At 34.4% G+C, this 26,621-nt stretch overlaps 1 protein-coding gene across 5 annotated transcripts in view; it reads left to right on the top strand.

Moving 5' to 3' along the window:
* HECTD2 (HECT domain E3 ubiquitin protein ligase 2) overlaps window positions 1–25,034 on the top strand; it is a 92,041-nt gene extending 67,007 nt beyond the window's left edge. For all 5 annotated transcript variants that reach the window (XM_021943470.2, XM_009214958.3, XM_017963105.3 and 2 more), the window contains 11 exons: window positions 1,671–1,767; window positions 4,866–4,973; window positions 6,026–6,158; window positions 7,081–7,169; window positions 9,872–10,030; window positions 11,742–11,816; window positions 12,498–12,585; window positions 12,670–12,776; window positions 14,187–14,302; window positions 14,874–15,017; window positions 22,541–25,034. In XM_021943470.2, the coding sequence (XP_021799162.1) occupies window positions 1,671–1,767; window positions 4,866–4,973; window positions 6,026–6,158; window positions 7,081–7,169; window positions 9,872–10,030; window positions 11,742–11,816; window positions 12,498–12,585; window positions 12,670–12,776; window positions 14,187–14,302; window positions 14,874–15,017; window positions 22,541–22,661 (1,237 nt within the window). In that variant the 3' untranslated portion in view covers window positions 22,662–25,034. The remainder of the gene's footprint in view (window positions 1–1,670; window positions 1,768–4,865; window positions 4,974–6,025; window positions 6,159–7,080; window positions 7,170–9,871; window positions 10,031–11,741; window positions 11,817–12,497; window positions 12,586–12,669; window positions 12,777–14,186; window positions 14,303–14,873; window positions 15,018–22,540) is intronic.
* Window positions 25,035–26,621: the final 1,587 nt, after the last annotated feature.

Genomic DNA, 26,621 nt, shown 5'->3' with positions numbered 1-26,621 from the left:
GATTAAACTAGCAAGATTATTCCAAACATAATTTATCCTTAGGTCATGAGATGTTCAGGAGATTGCATTTAATTGTAGAGGAATCTGAGTAAAGAGATATGGTGTGGATATAAGTAACCTCAAAACCCCAGATTAGTTTGTAAATTGGTTAAACTTTCCAGGGACCCTCTTTATCAGAATTGACCTGAAACATAGAATGGCCTTCTGGACACATCTCAGTTCACATCTGAACACTCAGAACTGAATAAGATGAGAATTTAAGTTCTGGGGACCCTAGTCCCAGATGGATATTTTATTGGCAAAGTTTATTTTACAAAGATACTTTTTCCTTCCATTTTAATATAATTGTAACATGTTGTAGATACAACCACAAAACAATACCAAGAATTATTATGCGTATTTCAGTGACAACATCTTTTAATGTAGACCTTCCTCTAACCACTGTGCCACAACACTGGTGTACCAAGAATGAGTTACATTAGGGTTTTAATCCTAGGATCCCATCAATCCTTGGGTAGCCAGCCTGAACCTAGAGGGGAACAGGAGCCCTATGGGAAGTGACCTCTGGCCATGAGCAGCCTCATCTGTTCATTTCAGTGTGTCATTCACAAAGTACCATTTCTCTTGTGCATGACAAGGGAAAGGTTGAGAACCCCTGTCCTAAAGTACATAATAAAACTAATATATATCTTACTGAGTTCATTGCATTTTCTTTTTATTTCCAATTTTTTGTTAGCATTGATAATTCAAAATAATTATACACCAGTACTGAAGAACTCTTAACTTTTATTAACAATTTCGTCCCATGGTAAAAGCCATCTCACTTTCAGTTTACACTAAGGCTACATCCATTTTCCTCATAATGCCTTTTTTTCTCAGTGGTCACAGTTGTACCGCCTGACTTTGTTCAGGTGGATTCCAGCTATAACTGATGGATTCATTGTAGTCACTTTGAATGGCAGAATAACTCCTGAAGTGTCATCGCTGCCATATTCATTCTTTCTAAATGCATTTATCTCTGTGTAGTTTGTGGCTTTTGTGCGTAGCATAGAATGTTCTAGCCCAGGAGGGGTTATTTTCATAACCTTTGATTATAATGTGTAATTACAAATACATACCATTTCCTGTTACCACACCACTAAATATAATGCTCAATGCAGCATACATTTCTGATTTCTTTTTATTGATCTTAAATATATTACTTTACTTTTTACATGTTGTAGTTATTGTTAGATGTTTTCATTTCTGGAACTCACACATCAGAACTCTCCATATAATGATGGATTCTTATATTAATATTGAGCACCTGGGTTTTCTGTACTACTTCACCAGCACTTCTCCCTCCTGGTTCTAGTGTTGGTCATGTTGTTCACAGGTGATGATACACAATGAAATTATTTGTATAGACAATGTAAGTGGTTAGCACACATTTGAGAACCTTTGATGTAGCTTCTGCAGAGAATAAAGGCATTGCACATCTAGCAATGATACATTCTTCACATGGCTGTGAGAATTAAAAGAAATGATACACATACAATCATTTTGTATATGGTAAAACACAATCCAAAAGTAATGTTTTATGTTGCTACAAGGGGTACCTTAGATTCCCTTAGTATAATTTTGCTAAAAATACACCATTTTGCTTTTTCTTTTTTTCACTTGTTGAGCAGGTTTTCCTTCTGTCAGTACCCATTCGTTATTTCTATAGCTGCAAAAAAAATCATTATTCAAAGAGACTCAGAGCAACAGATGATAAACATCGCAAGGGTAAGTCAGCTATAAAAACATATTTATGCTGACTATAATCAATATAGTAAATAATTTAATAAATAATTTAAATGTCTTGTGAATTGTTCTAGCATAATCAGGAATGTTAAAAGCAAAATTCGTGTTATACTCACCCAAAAAGTGCTTAAAAACCATTTACAATTTGGGAGACAAGATAACTCTCATCTCTTCTGATCAGCTTCTCATTGTATTATAAATATAGTAGGAAGAGTAAATGCTTCTCACAGATTCAAATTACTGAGAGCTTGTTGGACCTCATTTTGCAGATACCATACCACCAACCTTAGATAACCAACAGAGCATTGAGAACTGCGGTGAGGCAGAGTGTCATTAGGCAAACCACTCAAACTACTGAAACATTTTCTAGGTTTTTTGAAAATCAGAAACAACCAAAAAATTAGAAAATGTAACAAAAAGTATGTCTTGGAGAACTGAGAAATATGCCCAAAGAAGGTGAAAGATGTTTTATTGGTTCTTAGGAAACCAAAATACATGGAGACCCAAAGAGGCTGGGGATAGCAATCAGACTGAGTTTAGGCAAATTGTAGAGCAGTATGAAGTTATCTCTCAGTCTGTCCTTACCACTCCCTATCCCTTGTGTTTCATCTCAGCACAGTAATGTACTTTATCTAATAAATATCAGATTCAGTGAGGTTTTCTTGCTAGAGCTGTAAACTGTATGTTTAAGTGCTTATGTATTTCAAACATCTGCTTGTGTTACATAATTGCTCACAATTTTAAAAGAGGGAAGCTTGGCTGTGGTCTTCTTAATTGAAAAAGAAATGTAGGGTAAAAAGAAATGATTTCCATCTTGTTCAAGAGTATATAAAAAGAATCCTAAAGCATAAATTGTAATACTTCAAAATGCTGTAAAAAATAAGAATGTTTATTCTTCAGTAATTCAGTTCCCAGAAGGTGAGTATTTCTTTCTATCACAGAGAAGGACAAAAGATTTGAGTAACTGGTGACATCCCAAAGTCATCTTATACTGAATATGGGAATATTAGAAGAAATTTTATTGCCTATGCCCATCAAGGGAATTCCAAAGCCACACTACCCCCCTGAAGAATGAGTTTAAACAGGTATATTCAGCACCAGAATTGTTACTTGATCTTGGGTAGATATTGGCTCAATTATTAGCTATATAGCTACTCATTCTGACATTTTCTGTTAGTTGTACTCGTACAATGTCATGTGCCTTTTTAATATTTTTTCACCTTGGTCTATAATTTTTTTATATTTGTAAGAAAAAATCTACAGTGCTTTTATACATAACAGAATGAGCTAGTTTGGATTAAACTAGCAAGACTAAACAGTTTTTTCTGTATCACTCACAGGATATCAAATACCTTTTTGTGGAATTTTTCTTCTACTTTAAAGAAGGAGAATGGCAGGTGTAGACTGTGACAGGCTAAGTTTTCTACAGAGCATGCAAAAGAATGAGTAGACGCTTGACATTGAGAGCTGAGTGGCATTATCAGTTTTCTATGGGTGTTTCCCAACATTTTAACATGTAAATTGCCATACCACTTGGAATTAATGACTGGTGACTATTTTGACACAAGGACAATCTTACAAAGTGTAAGATTGAGCTTATATGGTACAATCTAAATATACAAAAGTGGTTTCCTAACCTAAAATAAGTTCCTCAGTCACACTGTCAAGAATTGTATCATTGTTGGGTTATTTTTTCATTTGGAGCATTTTCTAGTAAATATGAATTCCTGATGAGAGGAGTAGCTACTAACTTTGTTTGCTGTTAGCATCCTAGCATAAATGTGTTTATTATTTATAATAAATAAATAATGTGACAGCTGCCCAGGAGCTAGACTGGGAACAGAAGATAGGAAAAGGTAGGAAAAAACGGTCTGTAACACAGGACACTATCCTAGGAATGCAGACTTCTTTGATAAGTGGGGACACAGAGAAATAAAAGGCTGTTAATAGCATTTAGCATTGTATATGGGAGAAATGGAGAAGGCTCCAAATTAGTGTTTTATTATAGTAATATTCAACATCATAAGTAGCCTTAAATTGTAGATTTGTGATACTAAAATTTTATCTATCAAAGCAAATTGCTGCATGTATTTAAAATGTCTGAAATGTTTAATCTGCACAATAGTTTTCGTTATTACCAAAAAAGATACAGTCTAATAAAGACTATTTAGATAAATATATAAGCATGTGAATTGTATATGATAAATGACATATATTTCTTATAGATATTTTTAAATATATTGTTTTTCACCTATTCCATGCTTATATTTTGAAAAACGGTGACAAAAGAATTTTGAGTCACTCATATCCCCATCGCCCAAGCAAAGCCATTAACATTTTAGTAAATTTTCTTTTGATATTTGTTCTGTATTATCTTTAAAAGACAACAGAGTTGAAATAGTATTGTAAACACAATTTTATTTCCTACTTTCTTCAGGTGTACCTTCCTTGTACTATTTACATAGTTTTTATGACCATCAGTTTTTTCATTAGTTGGATATGTATTTAAGATATTTCTAAAGTTTTGTTTTTATAGATAGTGCTGTGATGAACATGGAACTGTATAAAATATGTTCCAAGTTAGAATTCTCAGTGGAAGGATTATTGGGATAAAGTGTATGAATATTGTTATGATCTTTGATACATGTTGACAAGTCACTTTTGTAAAGTAGACTAATTGTACCTTTAGAGAAAATTCATTATCTAAAAAACCCTAAGTCCAGGTTTATCATCAGAAATATATACCTTGTTTTGAATGTTCCATTTTATATTTGTATTTATTAAACAGAAAACTTTGCTATTTAAGAGATGAGACATATGGAAACTGTGACATTTTTTATTATAGAAGGTGAATTATTTTTGGTCCTCCACTTTGGATCCCCTTTGGTTATCATTGTTACAATATGAAATAATAATAAGCCATTTTCACAAATAAAAATGTGTATAATTGATTTTTATAAAATTGTTTATATAAGAAATGGCATAGATAATAATTGTTATTTTTACTAAAATCTTTAAATGTTTTAAACTTAATTATAATCTAAGTAAAAGCAAAAATGTTTACTTTCTTATTTAACTAGCAAAGTCTGGTGGATAAAGTATCTCGAAGACAGAGACCCGATATGAATATGTTATTTCTAAATATGAAAGTAAGACGGACACATCTGGTTAGCGATTCACTTGATGAGGTATAATTTGTTCCAAAATGATATTAATTAAAGCTTAAAATTCTATAATATGATTTATTATAAAAATCTTAGTAAACTTTTTTATTTCTGTATTCCAATAAGTGTGCTTTCTTAAATTCTTTTGAAGATCTTGTTGCATACCAAGCTTCCTTAAATTTTGACACCATAGTTAAAATCAGATCTGTATTTATAATTGTCTTATATTCATGTTTGTATGTTTATTAATAGTTTGTTAATTCCCTAGAAAAGGATTTGATGTAGAACACTTAAATGAGTAATTCATGTTTCTTCGTATATAACCTAGATTCCAGACCCACCTTTGTTACTAGTTATGTGTGTAACAAGTCATTTAACTTCTCCAGGTCTCAGACTACACATCTATAAAATTAGAAGTCTGACTTACAGGGTATATTGGGCCTATACAGGCTCTAACATACTTTGATTGCATTTTCATGTATTATCATAAAAAATGCTTCAGCTCGATCTTAATATGGTTATTAGAAGATAATGACTGATTCAGCTATGTTATTTATTTATTTATTTACTTATTTATTTTTGCAACACATTTTATTTTGTCACCCAGGCTGGAGTGTGGTACAATCAAAGCTCACTGCCACCTCAAACTCCTGGTCTTAGGGTCTCAAGCCATCCTCCTACCTCAGCCTTCCAAGTAGTTGGGACTACCAGCTCAAGCTACCACACCCAGCCCTAGCCATGTAATTTTTTAAAGTTTAGCATTGAAGGGAGTTTTTTTAAAAAAGAAATGAATTATCTTATAGTGTGCTAAATTAAAAATTTGAAGGCAGTAGATACCAGGAGGCAGTACTTTGGGCAAAATACCTGACTTCTGTAATTCTGTTTCCTGATCTATAAAACATAGTAAACACCTAGCTCACACAGTGTCTGGCAGATTTAATGGATAAATGGATGGATGGAGATTTGTAGCATTGCAAATAAGTTAACGACTGCCTAACACATTTCCCGGAATTAAAAATGTTAATTCTCTTTTCACTGCTCTTTGTTCTCCTCTACTGTATAATATCTTCAAATAGCTAACCCGGAAAAGAGCAGACTTGAAAAAGAAGTTAAAAGTTACATTTGTAGGGGAAGCTGGTTTGGATATGGGTGGTTTGACTAAAGAATGGTTCCTTCTTCTAATTCGCCAAATTTTTCATCCAGATTATGGTAAGTAATCTAATTTTCATAAACCATGTTTCTTCATAATTGTTAGAGTCAAGTAGTCAACCTTATTTTTAAACTATTCTATGATTTTACAGACTTTTTATCAATCATAAATGTTGAATAATTTAGGACTGTTATTTACATTTTAAAAACTTGTTTGACTGAATTGATGATCAGTTGATTCTCTTACTGGGAACCCTACACAAAATGTATCAAGATTAAAAGTAAACATTTATGAGGAGACATCCATATCTTTTCTGAATAAGTCAAATGCATGAAATTTTAATTTGTCATTGAAATAAAAAACATTTGAAATTAAAACACAAAACTATAGTTTGCTGTATAGTAACATTCAAAGCCTCTTTAATTAATGGGTCATTTTAATAAAAATTCATGAATTAATTTTTTAAGAAAAAATAAGCCTTTGAAATTTTTTATTTTACAGAAACTACCTGTATAATCCTTACTATCTGTTAAACTTTTCAAAGGAGAGTTTTCAGTGTTTTCCTTATTCTTTAGTTTTCTTTTCTATATATGTGATGGGAAATAGGGATGACAGTGATAAATTGAAGTCTCCAGATATTCTCAAAGTTAATTTTGATCATAATTTATAATCTATGAAACTATACTTTTTATAAAGTTATCTGATTAATTTAGTTTGTATCTTTTTACCCTGTTTCTACCATTGGTTCAGGAAAATAAAATGTTCTCTGTATATATTTAATATATATATTTATATTTGCTGAGATTTGCAAATATATAGTCCCATAAATAATCTGAAATTTTTAACTTGAAAGATGATTTGTAACAGAATTATTGTTGAATTGGTTAGCTTCTAATAGATGAGATGTCATGTACATGTTTACCAGTTTGATTTTTTTAAGTCAATCATGTTAATAATAAAATTATTTGTGTGTTTTTTAAGGCATGTTTACATATCACAAGGATTCACACTGCCATTGGTTTAGCAGCTTTAAATGTGATAACTATTCTGAATTCCGATTGGTTGGAATTGTATCCTTTAAACTTTCCACTAGGAGGTGCTAATAGATTAGAGATTTTTAAAGATTTTATCTGTATTTTAGAAAACTGTTTTCTTTAGCCATTTTATCAAATTAAATATTATTGTCAAATGTACTGTTAGATTTTCAGTAATCTTCATTATGTGTAATATATGTCAGTAGACTTAATTGAAAGAAATGAGTTTGATATTTTTCTGAAAACCTTATCTCAAAATAAAAATGGTTCTTTCCTATTTCACATATAATTGAAGTTATCACTAATTTAAGGCTTTTTTAAGAAAAAAATCAAAGTATTTCCCATTTATAATGAAGTATTTTTTTCTGTTCTTTCACTTTGTGCTCATTTCCCTCAGTTTACTGAATTGAAATTGGGGGAATTAGATCTAACTCTTTAATATGTCTCCAAATCCTGAAACATAAAGGGAGCATCCATAAAAATTGAATGGAATGGGAATATTTAAAGCATATAGTATTATTTTGTAGTATTTTTAAAGTTTTATAAGTCCATTTGCAATCCTATGATTCCTATCAGGTATATTGTAGTATATTGTAGAGGGCATTTCTGCATTGGGTAGGAGATTGGACAAGATGCCTTCTACATTAGCTTTTTAGATTCCAAGAAATATAATTGTTTGTGGAGGAAAGGAGGGAAGAGTAAATAAATAAGCAAGCACTGGAGATAAGAAGATTTACAAGCGGGGGGAAATTCTTCATCTGTTCTCAGAGTCAAATGACCATATGGCAGTAAGTACTAAGGAGTTCTGAGAAGGAAAATATACAATGTATTTCTCCCAGAGAGGATAGAGATTTAAAAATGGAACAATTACATTTGATTAACATATGGCTGGTGAGAGTGTTGGGACATTATAAGCTGAGAGTGTGGTGAGAATAAAAAAGGCTAAATTGTGCTGGGCTTGGTAGAGAGCAGCAGCAAGCACACTGAAAGTTATGGAAAATACCATCAGAAAATGAATGAAGAGCCATCTTTGAACGTCTGTCTTTGTTACATCTGTTGGAATAAATTATGAGGCATATATATGGAAATTGAGAGACGAGATTAATTAAAGAAAGGGTAGTAGGGAATAAACTGCACATTGAGATAGTAAACTCAACTGGAAAAATTGTATATATTGTTATGTCTGAAGGTCCAAAGTGCTAAATTCCGTAGAGAATAACACTTAACAATTCTGAGACTCCTGTTTATATTCTAGTATCTGCAGTAATCATTTATTGAATGTTTCATCTTCATTGAAGGGCCTAATCATTGATGCTTGTCACTATACTATGAGCTATTTAAATTTTCATACATAAATGTTTGTCATGCTTTATATTCATATATCACAATTTAGATTTGGATGATATTTTGACTCTAATATTTACAATAAAGTATTATGGCTTAGTTATATTTTTAAGTGATACTATACATAAAATCATAAAATTGCTCATTTTTTTGCAATAGATACTAGTTTCTATTTAGTCATTACCCAAAAGAGCATATTAAGCATGTTTAGCTATTCTATATTTCAAGCTAAACAATTGAATCTAAAAATTATAATTGCTACTCTCATTATTATGTGTGTTTATCACACACAGATATAAAACCTATAGAAAGCTAAATTGATGCTGTAAAAAGTGTAATACTATATAGGAGAAATGTGAGATGAGAGTGGATTGTGGTCAGGTAAGGGGTTGGGAACTGAAATTTGAGATATAACAAGTATGAACATTGAGAAAATATAGTTGATTTCATATATATCTCCAGTTTTAAAATTTCAGGACCAAAGATGTATTGTTCTAGTAGTTCTGACAGTATTGTGTTTCTAATACAATTATTTTGAAGTATAAGGCCTTATTATCAGCCTTCATTACACTTTAGCAAATTGAAATTTTGGTGGTCTTCCAATTTTTAAAAGTTATTTTCAGTAATTTACCCAGCTCATATGTTTAGATTTCCTTATGAGCCTATAAAATGAATTACTTCCTTAATAACTTTATATAATTGACTGTTGAAATATTATGAAATTTGATCTAAAACCTCTCTTTCCATAAATGGATAAGTTACATTCCACCATATAACTAGTAAATAATCCTGAGCAAAATTTATAACATCTGTAGCTTTTTAACTTTGACACTGAGAAACTCCAAGTAACATAAGTCTTTCAAGTTTTACTGTTGGAAATTACCTATCCTATTAGCTTATCAATAGCATATTTATATCCATATGTTTATTCAGTTTAGCTCTTTTCTTCACACATAGTCTGTTTTTAATTTTAAAATAACTAAAATGGCTATCTCCAAAACCAGTATTCTACAGTGAGTTCTACTGAATAAACTGTTGCTGCAGCTTATAAAATTGCCAACATCTTTGTTTAAATTTAGAAAATGTTTTCTGTTAAATAATTACAGGCATGTCTTAAGTTGCTGTCTGTTGTGATCTTAGATAAACTTTTCTAGGGAAATCATTGAATACTGTCAACTAAACCACTCCTTTTTACATGACTTTTTGTAATCAAGGAATTATATTGTGTAAAATAAAGGGGAAATAAATGAAAGAGGGGAAAGGAAATATGTGATACTAAGTAGAAAGTCAGTGTTAAATCTGAAAGAAGTATGCAAAAAATAGACTGATGCATAATTCAGAACTCATTTGTTGTCATGGATTTTATGTTAATGCTTAACATTTAGTATGCATAGCTTATGGGACTAGCTGTTTATAACAGCATCACCTTGGATATTCGTTTCCCTCCCTGCTGTTACAAGAAATTATTGAGCCCTCCCATCATTCCTAGTGATCAAAATATACCAGTAGGCATCTGCAGTGTTACCGTTGACGACTTATGTCAAATTATGCCTGTAAGTATAAAGTTATTAATATCTCGTCCTTTAATGCTAAATCATCTTTTTTCCACGTGCACAGTCTCTCTCCTCCTAATGCTATTCTTACTTTTAAATATGGTTTCCTTCAACCTTTATAATTCATGTCCTTTTTTCAACTAGCTTTTTCTTTCCTTAGAGAGACATGTCACCCACTTTGCAGTGCTCCTAAGCTTTTACAACAGTAATTCAAATCCAGGCTCTGCCACTAACTAGCAGTTATTTAACCTTTCAGTTTAGTTTCTTTATGTGAACAATGGGATCGTTTTTATTAATAATTTTTAAATGATGACAATTATATCAAATCTATGCCAGCCTAGATTTGTATGAAAATTTGTGGTTTTAAAGGAGTAGAAAATGTATTATGTAAAATATAGAAAATCATTCTAATCATGCTGTTATTTACCTTTTTCTAATAATTTAAAATAAAACTTTAATTTTTTCATAAAAATTAAATTGAAAATTTTGAAATATTGGGTCGGTTTTTCTATTTTTAAATATTTATGGATAACTTCAGTTATAATATAATGTAAGAAAATCTTTCTTTTTTTTTGAGACAGAGTCTCACTCTGTCACCCAGGCTGGAGTGCAGTGGCTCCACCTTGGCTCACTGCAACCTCTGCCTCCTGGGTTCAAGCGATTCCCATGCCTCAGCCTCCAGAATATCTGGGATTTTAGGCACGCGCCACCATGCCCGGCTAATTTTTTTTTCTTTCTTTTTTTTTTTTTTTTTTTAGCAGAGACGGGGTTTTGCCATGTTGGCCAGACTGGTCTTGAACTCATGGCCTCCAGTGATCCGCCTACCTCAGCCTCCCAAAGTGCTGGGATTACAGGCATGAGCCACTGCACCCAGCCAGAAAATGTTTCTTTTTTTTTCCCCCCCCAAGACAGAGTCTTGCTCTGTTGTCCAGGCTGGAGTGCAGTGGAATGATCTCAGCTCACTGCAACCTCCGCCTCCCAGGTCCAAGCAATTCTCCTGCCTCAGTCTCCCAAGTAGCTGGGATTACAGGTGCGAGCCACCACATGTGGCTTTTTTTTTTTTTTTTTTTGGTCTGTTTAGTAGAGACAGGGTTTCACCATGTTGGCCAGGCTGGTCTTGAACTTCTGACCTTGTCATCTGCCCACATCGGCATCCCAAAGTGCCGGGATTACAGGCATGAGCCACTGTGCCCGGCCAACCAGAAAATGTTTCGTTCAGTGTACTTAACTTTTTCTTGGGAGGGGAGGGCACTGTACATGCATGAACTGTATATTCATGCATGCACATGAATGAATTGTATATTCATGCATGCACATGAATGAATTGTATGTTTTATGTTTAAAATATGAATCCTAAAACAGATTTTCATAGGAATATAAATTGAAAGTGAGAAATACTACAAATTCATAAACAGTAATGTAGCAGATAGCAGTGAATTATGACGGACACTACATTAGAGGTATGCTTAGCTTGCTGCTTAAGAATAGACCCCAGAGTTATACCCCTGTAGTTTGAACTGGATATTTTCCCCATCTGTGACCTATAATGATAAGCTTCTGGATGGTAGAAATCATTAAGCATTTTGTGCCCTGGAAAATACATGTCAAATATGATCTTTATATACATATGCATGAGCTATAGGAAAGCCACTTAATTATCCTAGCTAATGCTATTTGATTGAAAAAGTCATTAACAGATTTCTTTTTATAGGAGTTGGCCCATGGATTAAGTGAACTCTTATCACACGAAGGCAATGTTGAAGAAGATTTCTATTCAACATTTCAGGTACTATTAAGGGCAAATAGTTATCTGTTAATCATATATTTCATATGTGAACAGCACAATTTGTTATTAAATACCCACTGTTAGAAAAGATGAACAAGGATTAACCAATACATACAATCCTCTATCTTAAAGGACCTTAACCTGATAAAGTAGACATGTGTAGATGAGCAGTCAATGAAAGTGCTTAATTCACTAAGGGTTCAGGATACTCTCTAGGCAATTACATATCCCCTTGAGTTGGTTACTTTCTCAGAGCTTTTTAGTTTCTAAAAATAAGCCTATCCTGTAACTTCAACATAGAAGTTAGGAGTAGAAACTAATGAGTCAGACCAAAACTCTCTCATTTCCACTCCTTTTACAATATTTGGGAAATGGAAATTACAGTGATCTGCAGAGCTCCAGGGACCCGCATATTATCTAGATGGCCACACAGTTTTGTGGACTTCATTAAAGTATTTAACTGTATTAGGCAGGGTTAAGTTAAGGCACTATTTTTTTAACCCCATAATTATTTTATGATCCCTTGTTCTTAATACAAATATTACAAGAGCTTAGCCTTTTATAGTTTATGTGTTTAGAAGGAAGGGGGAAAAACTGTTCTTTTTAAATTTTACAAACCTGTTCACCAAAGTATGTTATTATATCAACCATATTAATATGTGTGATGGCATCTCCCATCAGGTTTTTCAAGAAGAATTTGGAATAATCAAGTCCTATAATTTAAAGCCCGGTGGTGATAAAATTTCAGTTACCAATCAAAATAGGAAAGGTAAGTTAATACCATTTTTAATTAAAATGAATTAGTATTTGCCATTTACTTTTACGATTTAAGAGATGTAAAATTGCTTTTCAGAATATGTACAGCTTTATACTGACTTCCTTCTGAACAAATCCATCTATAAGCAGTTTGCTGCATTTTATTATGGATTTCATAGTGTGTGTGCTTCAAATGCCCTAATGGTGAGTTTACAACTTTAAATCAAGCTTTCAGTTAGGTTTTGTAATACTATCATGTTAACAAATAATAAATATTTTAGTAGATAAGCTTTTACAGTAGAAAACATTTTCTAGTTTTTAAAAGTAGAACTAAAAACAAAAATAATTCTCTCATTTCAGCCTTCATTCTTTAGAGGGGAAAAACACTCCAGTCAGTTCATTTTCTTTCCCCTTCTACTAAGTCTTTTAGAACTTTACAAACTTTCTCCAAGTAGAGTGGATGAAGGGATCCATGGACTCAGGATCTTAATACTGAAGGACAAAGCACACAATGCAGTTAACATGTAGCTCCAGGGCAAAAGCTACAACTTCTTAATGATTAAGGAATATATGTATAGCTGCTTCCTGCTACCTCAGGGCTCCCTGAGCAACTCTGGTTGCCTTTTACCCTTAGCAAGTAGTTTACCTCCAGAGTTATGTTGGACTCAGTTTGGTCTGACTTGTCTTAGCCATGTGAATATGGGTCAGCTATTATTTAGAATACCATGTCAGAAGTATCATAGGATACCTTTCAGTCACCCCAGCTACCCAGCACACACTTCAACATGCCATTTGTATCTCCCTTAGTTTTCTTATGAGGGATTGGAGTAAGGTCTTTCATTTGAATTATTTTTCATGGGGGAGAGAAACAGACTATAGAAGTTGTTTTGGGGCAAAAGCAAGTGGCTTACATTATTGCCAGCTTGTTTTAGAGAAACCTTTGTAATATGTTTGTTGTCAAAAATACCTTTGAAAGAGAAACACTTTATTGAGCTCTAGTTAAGTTTTGTTTATGACACTCTGGTAATTGTGGGAGTGGACAGGGGGAAAATAAGAATTAATTAGCATAGCATGGTCTCTATTTTTAGAGCTTTAATCTCTATAGGTGGTAGACTAACCCACCTGAAAGTTGAAAAAAACAAGAGACACAAGACAGACTATAACCAAGTACGCAAACTCTACAGTGCACACAGGAGGTGTTATGGGATATTGGAAGGAGATATTAGGATATGGGATATTAGGTGGATCAGTAGATGTTGGAGCTTCATGCTGGGTTTTGGAGAAGAGTAATAGATATGGGATATTAGGCGGATCAGTAGATGTTAAAGCTTCATGCTGGGTTGGAGAAGAGTAATTTGGATTTGTGCAAAGTCATTTGCTTGTTTTTCTGGCAAACTGCTAATTACTATTTTACAATATCTATAAACTTCAGAAGCAAAAAATATCTTGCCTTGGTAGGAAAAATATACCCAGAGAAGATTTTTCTTCAACAAAAATGGTTTGATTTACTATGAGAAATCATGACTTTTGTGATTTGACCCAGTGAAAATAGTTCCAATTTCATTTAAAACCATCACTCTTTAATTATTGTTTTTGATAAATAATTATTGGCAGCTGCTTCGTCCAGAAGAGGTTGAAATTTTGGTCTGTGGAAGTCCTGACCTGGATATGCATGCTCTGCAGAGAAGTACTCAGTATGATGGCTATGCAAAAACGGACTTAACTATAAAGTGAGCTCTTTATACTTCTGATAGTGGGGATGTGGAGAGGGAACAGCAGACAGTGTGATTCATTTATTTGCATAACTTACAATCTGTGAATCAATTAAGTTAGTCCAAATATTAGAGAGCCCACAGTCTTATTTTATCTCTGGAAAGTCTATGAGAATTTTAATATAAAATCACTCCCTTTCGTAGAAAATTCTATAAACAAGTTTCTACAAAAGTGTAGAGATTTTACTTTTAAAAAAATGACTTTGCGCCTAGAATTTCATGGATGCTGTCCTTATAAATAACAGTTTAATAGCACTATGTTGAAAAATAAGATTTGAAAGTTATACAGGAGAAAAATGGTTCCTGTACTATCCACTGCTGAACTTACATACTTTTATAAAAATATTATTTTATAATGTTAGTCAAAAGTCTAATACATATATAGAAGCTCACCATTCCTTAATTTTACAGAAATTCAGGGTATTATATATTCTTAAGGAAAGCCCTTTCCTTAGAGTTTCCTTTATATTACTTTATTGTAGGATTTTTGTCAAGACATTTGATGTTAATTTCCTTTGGTATTCTCTAGATACTTTTGGGATGTCGTGCTTGGATTTCCTCTTGATCTTCAAAAGAAGTTGCTACATTTTACTACAGGGAGTGACAGAGTACCTGTAGGAGGAATGGCTGATTTGAACTTTAAAATCTCAAAGAATGAAACTTCTACTAATTGGTAAATTTCTGGATCTAATTTTATTTTAAATCTAAAGGTTACTGCTAATACTGCTAATAATAATACATTTGGAATCAGGAGATTTACTCCGTTTGAAGTTATTTTCATAGAAAAATCTTCATGGCCTTGAACTGTAAGAGATTTTGATTAAAAGTTCTCTTACTAGTTTTTGAGACATACTAACTAATAATTCATTTCTAACAACTTTTTACTTTTCTAGGTGATATAAGTGCTTTGTAGTCTCTTTTAGAACCTAGTTACTTTGTAGTAGTATATTGTCTAATGTTCATTTTTATTTAAATGTGAAATGTGTTTTTTATTTTTAGGAAAATCACTAAGTTGGGATATCTAGTTTGCGTAGTTTTCTTTCTTTTCTAGGGGGTTGGAGGATACTATAAGTAGTACCAGAAGTACCTCTAATACTAATCCTCTTCTTTTTTTTAATCTCATGCTTTTTGTATATGAAGTGATGGTGATGATGGATTTAAATTATTTTTTAGCAGTGTTAATGCATTAATGCTTATCAACTTACTCCTGTTTCCAAATAACTTATAATTTGTAAAGCTAACTTGAATAGACATACTTTGGTTATAATCATTTTTTTTCTCTTGCCCCATACATTGAACATTCCCTGAGTGCTCTTAGTTCTTCCTTTCATTTTAAAGCTGGAATCTGTTCTTTGCCTTTCCACTGCCCCCATCCTGGTAAAGTTACTTTTTATCTCATTACTAGCTTATTTTATCCTATTAAACTCATGTGCTTTAACACTATTTAGATCATGATATTTCCCTGGGAAATAACTTTGTTGCCCATTTAAGTTCTAGAATCTAGAGACTGTAAAATAAAGCTCTAGTCTTCTACCCAGGCTACCTACCAGTTTTCATTTCTTCCCATGCTTTAGTCAACAGCCTGTTCTGCTGATTCGTTAGACACGTTTTATGCATTTCTCCATGCTTTCAAGTTGTTCCCTTTACATGTGACATGTGCCAGCTTCAACTATTAAAGACACAGTTTAATGTTGACTTCCTCTGTAAAGCCAAAAGTCATTATGTATTCAGTGAGTTTTTCAAATATCTTGTAGAAGTTATGTGCTAGTTATCATATTGCACTTCATATCTGAGTCATTTCGTTCTTCAAGGCAGAGGTTATGCCTTATACATATTTGTTTTTTGTTTGTTTGTTTCTTTGTTTTATTTATAATTATTATACTTTAAGTTCTAGGGTACATGTGCATAACGTGCAGGTTTGTTACATATGTATACTTGTGCCCTGTTGGTGTGCTGCACCCATCAACTCGTCAGCACCCATCAACTCGTCATTTACATCAGGTATAACTCCCAATGCAATCCTTCCCCCCTCCTGCCTCCCCATGATAGGCCCCGGTGTGTGATGTTCCCCTTCCCGAGTCCAAGTAATCTCATTGTTCACTTCCCACCTATGAGTGAGAACATGCGGTGTTTGGTTTCCTGTTCTTGCGATAGTTTGCTGAGAATGATGGTTTCCAGCTGCATCCATGTCCCTACAAAGGACACAAACTCATCCTTTTTTATGGCTACATAGTATTCCATGGTGTATATGTGCCACGTTTTCTTAATCCAGTCTGTCACTGATGGACATTTGGGTTGATTCCAAGTCTTTGCTATTGTGAATAGTGCCGCAATAAACATACGTGTGCAGGTGCCTTTATAGCAGCATGATTTATAATCCTTTGGGTATATACCCAGTAATGGGATGGCTGGGTCAAATGGTACATCTAGCTCTTCCTGTAGAATTGATCCCTTTACCATTATGTAATGGCCTTCTTTGTCTCTTTTGATCTTTGATGGTTTAAAGTCTGTTTTATCAGAGACTAGTATTGCAACCCCCGCTTTTTTTTGTTCTCTATTTGCTTGGTAAATCTTCCTCCATCCCTTTATTTTGAGCCTATGTATGTCTCTGCGTGTGAGATGGGTCTCCTGAATACAGCAGACTGATGGGTCTTGACTCTTTATCCAGTTTGCCAGTCTGTGTCTTTTAATTGGAGCATTTAGTCCATTTACATTTAAGGTTAAGATTGTTATGTGTGAACTTGATCCTGCCATTATGATATTAACTGGTTATTTTGCTCGTTAGTTGATGCAGTTTCTTCCTAGCCTCGATGGTCTTTACATTTTGGCATGTTTTTGCAATGGCTGGTACCAGTTGTTCCTTTCCATGTTCAGTGTTTCCTTCAGGGTCTCTTGTAAGGCAGGCCTGGTGGTGACAAAATCTCTAAGCATTTGCTTATCTGTAAAGGATTTTATTTCTCCTTCACTTATGAAACTTGGTTTGGCTGGATATGAAATTCTGGGTTTAAAATTCTTATTCTTTAAGAATGTTGAATATTGGCCCCCAATCTCTTCTGGCTTGTAGAGTTTCTGCCAAGAGATCTGCTGTTAGTCTGATGGCCTTCCCTTTGTGGGTAACCCGACCTTTCTCTCTGGCTGCCCTTTAGATTTTTTCCTTCATTTCAACTTTGGTGAATCTGGCAATTATGTGTCTTGGAGTTGCTCTTCTCAAGGAGTATCTTTGTGGGGTTCTCTGTATTTCCTGAATTTGGATGTTGGCCTGCCCTACTAGGTTGGGGAAGTTCTCCTGGATGATATCCTGAAGAGTGTTTTCCAACTTGGTTCCATTTTCCCCCTCACTTTCAGGCACCCCAATCAGACATAGATTTGGTTTTTTTACATAATCCCATACTTCTTGCAGGCTTTGTTCATTTCTTTTTCTTCTTTTTTCTTTAGATTTCTCTTCTCACTTCATTTCATTCATTTGATCCTCAATCCCTGATACTCTTTCTTCCAGTTGATCGAGTCGGTTACTGAAGCTTGTGCATTTGTCACGTATTTCTCGTGTCATGGTTTTTATCTCTGTCAGTTCGTTTATGGCCTTCTCTGCATTAATTATTCTAGTTATCAATTCTTCCACTCTTTTCGAGATTTTTTAGTTTCTTTGCGCTGGGTACATAATTCCTCCTTTAGCTCTGAGAAGTTTGATGGACTGGAGCCTTCTTCTCTCATCTCGTCAAAGTCATTCTTCGTCCAGCTTTGATCTGTTGCTGGCGATGAGCTGCGTTCCTTTGCAGGGGGAGAAGTGTTCTTATTTTTTGAATTTCCAGCTTTTCTGCCCTGCTTTTTCCTCATCTTTGTGGTTTTATCTGCCTCTGGTCTTTGATGATGGTGACGTACTGATGGCGTTTTGGTGTGGGTGTCCTTCCTGTTTGTTAGTTTTCCTTCTAACAGTCAGGACCCTCAGCTGTAGGTCTGTTGGAGATTGCTTGAGGTCCACTCCAGACCTTGTTTGCCTGGGTATCAGCAGCAGAGGCTGCAGAAGATAGAATATTGCTGAACAGCGAGTGCACCTGTCTGATTCTTGCTTTGCAAGCTTCCTCTCAGGGGTGTACCCCACTGTATGAGGTGTGGGGTGTCGTTCTGCCCCTAGTGGGGGATGTCTCCCAGTTAGGCTACTCAGGGGTCAGGGACCCACTTGAGCAGGCAGTCTGTCCGTTCTCAGATCTCAACCTCTGTGTTGGGAGATCCACTGCTCTCTTCAAAGCTGTCAGACAGAGTCGTTTGCATCTGCAGAGATTTCTGCTGCTTTTGTTGTTGTTGTTGTTGTTGTTGTTTAGCTGTGCCCTGTCCCCAGAGGTGGAGTCTACAGAGACAGGCAGGCCTCCTTGAGCTGCTGTGAGCTCCACCCAGTTCGAGCTTCCCAGCAGCTTTGTTTACCTACTTAAGCCTCAGCAATGGCGGGCGCCCCTCCCCCAGCCTCGCTGCTGCCTTGCCGTTAGATCGCAGACTGCTGTGCTAGCAATGAGGGAGGCTCCATGGGCGTGGGACCCTCCCGGCCAGGTGTGAGATATAATCTCCTGGTGTGCCCGTTTGCTAAGATCCTTGGTAAAGCGCAGTATTGGGGTGGGAGTTACCTGATTTTCCAGGTGTTGTGTGTCTCAGTTCCCCTGGCTAGGAAAAGGGATTCCCTTCCCCCTTGCGCTTCCCAGGTGAGGCGATGCCTTGCCCGGCTTCAGCTCTCGCTGGTTGGGCTGCAGCAGCTGACCAGCACCCATTGTCTGGCACTCCCTAGTGAGATGAACCCAGTACCTCAGTTGAAAATGCAGAAATCACCTGTCTTCTGTGTCGCTCGCGCTGGGAGCTGGAGACTGGAGCTGTTCCTATTCGGCCGTCTTGCTCCACCCCCCCGCCTTATACATATTTATATTCTCCACATAGTCACACATGGCAAGTGCCCAATGGCTATTTCTTGAATAGTATTTATGTCATCATCAATATCATATTTAAAATACAAAATAAATATTTACATATATAATTAAGAAATTTCTAAACAAAATTTACAATTAGAGTCCTAAAATGAAAAAATTCAAGAGAAATTTTTTAGATTATAGATTGATTTGCTTAACAGAAGTTAATTTTTCAGAATATTTTATATTAAAATCACTTCCAATTTTAAAAGAGTAATCTGAGCAATCTTTTTTAATACAAAGGTGACATTACTTGTAAACTTTCCCAATAATTATTATTATTTCAAGAATATGTGAGCTAACATGGCTTCAACATGAATCTAGAACAACTCTAGTTTCCCAGTGTAATCTCACATGTATTAAATAAAGCTGACCATCAAAGACATACAACATTTCAATTTGACACAATAATGGTATGCCTCAAAAGACAAGGACAACACTTCAGCTGAAAGAGGAGTTTTCATTGATCTTATAAGGTCCACCATTGAAGATTCACTAGATTTTTGTTAAATAAGAATGGTAATTCCATTAAAAAGTGGGCAAAGGACATGGACAGACACTTTTCAGAGGAAGACAACATGCAGCCAATAAGCATATGAAAACATGCTCAACATTACTAATCATAAGACAAATGCAAATCAAAACCACAATGAGATACCATCTCACAGCAGTCAGAATGGCTATTGTTATGTTAAAAAGTCAAAAAATAGTAGATGCTGACAAGGTTGCAGAGAAAAGGGAATGCTTATACACTGCTGTTGGGAATGTAAATTATTTTAGCCATTGTGGAAAGCAGTTTGGAGGTTTCTTAAATAACTTAAAACAGAACTATCATTCAACCCAGCAATGCCATTATTGGGTATGTGCCCAAAGGAATATCAATTATTCTGTCATAAAGACACATGCATGCATATGTTCATTGTTCATTGCAGCACTATTCACAATAGCAAAGACTGGATAAAGAAAATGTGGTGCATATGTACCATGGAATACTATGCAGCCATTAAAAAAAAAAAAAAAAAAAAAACCAAAAACAAGATCATGTCCTTTGCAACAACATGGATGAAGCTAGAGGCTCCATCCTAGGCAAACTAACACAGGAACTGAAAACCAGTGCCTCTTAGAATGAAGTCCATGGAGTAAATAATCTTCAGTCATTAATTGTATTCTGAATGCTTTTTTCCTCTAAAAGGGCATGAACCCTTGGCAATATTTTGTGGTTATCCTGATTATTTAGTACAGAGTGTAATGTAGAATGGCCAAGATTGCAAAGCAAATTTCAAATTACATCCTTTCCCATCTCTGGTTGTCCTTAAGCAGCTTCCTTTGCAAATCATCCAAAGAGTCAGGCTTAAAAGATATACATAATTTGGTCCTGCACCTTATCAAATACATGTTATTGAAGCCCCTGATGGATTAAGAAAATCCTGGACACATTTTTTCTTCAATGAACATTTTCATAAGATATTCTTCCAGTAGAATCTTGACATTGTTTTCTTTCAGTTTTAAGAGACCTTGTATCTAGGTAGATGAGTATTAAATAAACTTGGAAAGCTCAGCCTTAACAGAATGAAGAGAAAACCAATGTTTCAAATAACTCGCGAAATGCTATTGAATGGATGCATGAGACACTGGCATAAAAATAAGTTGTTGTGTAGCTTAGGACCTTGTAAACAGCAGAGCACTTTAGAAAAAATTATATTAAAAAACTGAGTTGGCATTTTCATTTTTTTCTTTGCTTTGTTATTTGGTGATATTTTTAATTCATACAAATGTATGTCTGATGCATAAAAAATTGAGAATGTTAAATATTATATATTAACAACACTGACTGGTGTTTTAAGTCAGACTGATCTGGGTTTGAATAGTGGGCCTACATCTTTACCAGCTCTGTATCCCTGAACAGCTTACTCGTATATTTACATGTCTATTTTTCCTCACCAGTAAAATGAGAACCACTTTTAGGTTGCTTTGAGGCTGAAATTAAAGGAAACAGTGCATGTAAATGCACTCAGCACAGTGATTATCATAGACCAAACACTTGAGTAAATGCTGATTCTAATAGTTTTAAGTCTTTTAATACAGGGGGCTCTCAAAATTTAGTTTTAAATCTTACAAACTTCTTTAAAAATGTTTTTCTTTTCTGTAGTGTATTCACATTTTTATTCACTGATTTCTCTGACAGCTGTTCTGATGTTGTGAAGTTCATAAGACTGAAGGAAAGAGTCTTAAGATAGCTATAAGAATCCTAAATGATGATAACAACATTATCAGATAGTGGGTTGGGGAGATGACCAAAAGGATTCAGAAGATAATTTTTACATGTGCATCAAGGGGCATCTAGCGTCCTCAAAATGCTATTTTTTAAATTACTTTTTAATACTAAAACCAGAATATATATCATTCATTATATTATCTACTCCTCAGCTGCCAGATATTTTGTGTATACCACTCTTTTAATCTTTTTAACCATCAGTCCTCAACCTTTTTGGCATCAGGGATTGGTTTTGTGGAAGACAGTTTTCCCACAGAACCAGGGGGGAGTGGGGAGAGTGGGAGGTGATGGTGGCTTTGGATGAAACTGTTCCACCTCAGGTCATCAGGCATTAGCTTCTCATAAGGAGCATGCAACCTAGATTCTTTGCATGTGCAGTTCACAATAGGGTTCTTGCTCCTGTGATAATCTAATACTGCCACTGATCTGATAAGAGGCAGAGCTCAGGCAGTAAATGCTCGCCTGCCACTCACTTCCTGCTGTGCGGCCCAGTTCCTAACAGGCCACCGACAACCATACCCATCTCTTGCCCTGGGGTTGGGAACTCCTGGTTATTAAACAACCTGAGTAGGTTATTAAATGGCCTAATTGGATGGTTTACCCTGTCATGTTAATGAGGAAACTGTCATTTGGAGATATTATGCAACTCAAACAAGACCCTACAGCTAGTGAGTGGGGAAAGCAGAATTCAAATTCATATCTGTCTGACTCCAACAAAATGCTTCTTAAATGAGTTTCATGAAAGTGGTAACACTGGTTGTCTTGTCTGTAACCTAGCCTTAGTGTCTAGAGTGGTGTCTGATATATAATGAAGTACTCAGTAAATATCTGTTCAGTGAAGGAATGGATGAGTCATCTCTTAACAGAGTGAAATAGATTTGAATGTGTGTGTCCTGGTATTTTTAAAAGTTGCATAGCAGTCATTTTGTGTGTGTGTTAAGACTTAGTTTTTTTTTAAATTTTTTTCCCTAGGTTACCTGTGGCCCATACCTGCTTCAATCAACTTTGCCTTCCCCCCTACAAAAGCAAAAAAGACCTGAAACAGAAATTAATCATTGGAATTTCAAATTCAGAAGGTTTTGGACTTGAGTAACCTAGAAGACTTGAAATATAATCTTTTATATGTAGCATTCACTTCCCTCTTACTGTGCCTTTAGCCTTTTCATGTTTCTGTCTCAAAACACTCACAGAGCTTATCAACTTTAAAATATTAAGTTTTTAAAAAATCAAATATGAAGTATGTTCAGCAAAGGCATAATTTTCTAAAAACACAGAAATTGCTTGAGTGAGGAAAAATCCACATGGCAGAGAGAGGTATGGTCCAGTTCCTCTTTTTTATAGCACTTTATCATTCTCCACAAGTAGTTTGTCACAGGCATTCCACTGGGAAAGCAAAGTACAGTGAAGAATGAATTTATGGTATAATTGAACCCAGTGGCAGATTGTACACTGCTAGCCCTGCTAGCACACAGTAGCAAAGCAAACAGCTACATTATCTTTAACATAAGGCATGTAGCCATATTTTCATATAGCGGTATACAACACAGTATCATTGCAAATGCAGTTTACAGGGTTTTTTGATATACTGGCTTGGGACCTTTAAGATTCTTCTCAGCTGTTGCTGAAAAGCATGTAAATAACTACATAATAGCCTGAGAATAATGGGATTTTGATAGTGCCATTTATTGTTAAAGATTTATTTTTACAAAGTAAATTCAGGGTTTTAGATGTGTACACAGCTTTTACAAATCAAAGATGATTGTACAAGAGTATTTTCAGACTAATTGGATTCAAGGTTATATTCTTTTAAGTGTTGTTAGTCTGCATGCACATTGGCAGTAAACTAGTTACTTGTGTACTCTGTAATATTTGTATAATGATCATTTCTTCTTAAGGCTCAAGATATTAGAAAAGAAATCAGACCTAAATAATCATTGATGAAGTATGTCAGTTACAAGCACAAAAGAATATAACTGCTTTTATAAATTTTTTGAATAATGTACAAGACTTATATCTACATTTTTTGATCACCAGTTGTACCAAAACACTAATTTTTGAAAAAGGTAGGTTAAAGTATTTGACAAAAGTGAATACAAAAATAACATTTGTGTCAAAATGATATAGCTTGATATACAAATAAAATTCAACGTTTTGGCCAAAATGTTTGTTTTTCACTGGATTCTGAATATAGTAAATTCGAAGTACCCTTTTTTTTAGAGTTTCTAATAAAGTAGTATGTAAAAAGAAACCGCATTTTAAGTCAGACGGTAAATGTTTTTTGTTTTTTATTTACAGCAAATGAAGCAGTTTTATTAGCATGTAACAAATATTGCCAAACCAAGACTTCTCTACCATACTTTGACAGCTTTCCTTCAGAAAACTCTGAAGTTATATTTGCAATAATAATGAAACCAGCAGTTAGTACCAGCATATGGTTCATGTGCAAATAATTCTTTCCCCAAAATCTTTCTGGGCTAGGCTATTTTCTTGCTATGCTTCCTGCACCCAACCAGCAGAATTCTTCCAGGGTGGAGGAACTAATCAGCTTATTCTCTAACAGTTCTGAATCCAACCCACAAATCTTTGAGAAAAAGGGGTTACTTTGTTTACTGTTCTCTTTGAGATGGAAGTGATTCTGCTTTTCCATTTGGGTATATTATTTCAAGGGTATTTCTTCTTAAAAATCTTGGAAAGCCTAAGTAAGAGAGTTAAAGGCATCCTGGTTTTGTTTCATTTTGCTCTGTTTTAAATCCATATGCAAATAAAACTGCTTCTCTCTTACACTGCTTGAACTAGAAAATCAGCTTTTTAATGTAGGTTACCACTTATAAGCACAAAAGAAACATGTATAAGAAACCAGATTTAAGTGTTTTAAATAAAATATAAACAGTTTTTATTTGGTAGAGATGACTCATGGAAAAATTGTGTTGGCTTGGTCTGCATGTTTAATGATGTGCTTGTATATTGATTGCTGTGTCACTTTTAAATAAGAAGTCCACACAAGCAAGCCAAATTTTTAAATGACGAAGTCCATAAATAACTAGAGAATTTTTGTTATCTGTTGTTAAGTTGAAATTTATAATGATGTATCACTAAATTGCATATTGCCTTTATTTATTTATGCTCTGTTTTTGGTTTACAGTGTAATAATACCTCATTTAAAAAATAAAAACCACTACTGTTACCTTTTGTTAATTTAAAAAGCTAGAAAACTCATGTAGTTACTTTTTTACATATATAATCTGTTGATGAATTCTTGATTTTTGTATCTGCCACAGTAAATTAAAGCATTACATAGTATTTATCAGTATTTTTTAAATGTCCTGTCCTTTTTTAAAATCTTTGCCTAGTCATATTATTGTCTGTATGATTAGAAGATTTTACGTCCTTCCTTTTTTGTACAAATCTGTATTGTGTTAAATTAATTTCTGGATGCAATTTTTCAAATATTAAAATTATACACTCAGTCAGGCTTCAGTTTATTTTTTGAACACTGGGCAATTAATTAAAGCCATATGTTTAAAATATTTTATAAATGCAAGCTATTCTTTGCATTATACTGTCTCTTAATCTAGTGCTTAGGAAAATTGCTAACACATAACTTCAAAAAATGTATGTTGTTGACACTAAGTATTACCAACCTCTTTAGCATATTTTCAACGTGAAATGTATATCCAATATTTGAAAGATCACACAGCTATTCCACCAAATGAATGTATAATACCATTGGAGTACACCCAGAAGTGAACCAAGTGTAACATTTCATTGGCCGTAGATAGATAACTTCAGCTCTTAAGTATTCATCTCCAAAACCATTCATTTGGCCTTTTCCCCCTTGTTCACATATTTCATGCTTAAGGAAGGAAGAGTGGAGATTACAAGAATGTAAGAGAGAATGTTATGGGTGATTAATGAAATAAAATAGGTAACTGGATGGAAAAAAGACCGGGATGGATTTTCACAGGAGGGGACACAAGATCAATTCACCCAGCTGACCACAAATGCTTTAGTCTAGTGCCTAGGTTTTGGAGCCAGACTGCCTGGGTTCACCATTTACTAGCTGGGCGAGTTAACTTCCTCATTCCTCAAATGTACAATGGAAATAATTTGTAAAATGGAAATAACCTACCTACCTCGTAGAGTTGTAGGGAAGATTAAATGAATTAATGTGTAAAGCACTTATGCAGTGCCTGGCACATGATAAGCAATAAAAAGTGATGCAAGACAAATTATGGTACTGATGTAGAAACATCTTACAACCACTGCTTCTGACGCCTTCTGGAGTCTTTTGACTCAAATATTGGGTTCAACCACAGATTAAAGAACACAAAGTGCTTTTGAAGCCTTAAAATTGTGTTAGGAGAATCTTTCTTATTCTAGAAACAGTACTTTAGGATTTATCCTTATAGATGGCTCATGATGCAAGGGTTTTAAATACTATTTTATAGCTGTGTAACAAGATACAATTTTATGTTTAATGAAGTAGTTCAAATAAACAAAAATTTCAGAATTAACATAATGAAATACCGTGATCCCACACTCAGACCTAAAAAAAAAAAAGATAATGTGTTAATATTACCAGTTTTTTTTAAAGAAGTTTGCAGGTGGGATTGAAGCCCCTTTCGTGCCCATCTCTAATCCCACTCTACTCCCTCTCTGTTCTCTATTAACCTGTAGTTCATGTGAATCTTTCCCATGCTGTCTTTACATTTGTATGACATGTGTACCTATGTGTAAACACTATGTAATATTGTTACAGTTGCATACATCTCATGCTATACATATCTTTCCAAAACTTTTTTTCACTTATTGTCTTTTATAGATTTATTTACATTGAGATATAATGCATTTTTAACTGCAGAATAGAATCATGAAATGAAGGTACCAGTTTGTGGATCCATCCTCCCACACACTAACGTTGAGTTGTTTTCCAGTGTGAACCAGGCTCCCTAGACTATAGTCCAGATACAGAATTGCCAGATCACAGGGTGTATATCTCCGGCTTTACCAGGTATTGTCCACTTGCTCTCCAGAGTGGTGGTTCCAGCATTAA

The sequence above is a fragment of the Papio anubis genome, chromosome 11 (genome assembly GCF_008728515.1).
Source record: "Papio anubis isolate 15944 chromosome 11, Panubis1.0, whole genome shotgun sequence".
Lineage (NCBI taxonomy): Eukaryota > Metazoa > Chordata > Mammalia > Primates > Cercopithecidae > Papio > Papio anubis.
The sequence above is the reverse complement of the archived record's forward strand: the minus strand, read 5'-3'. Positions and strand labels throughout refer to the sequence as shown.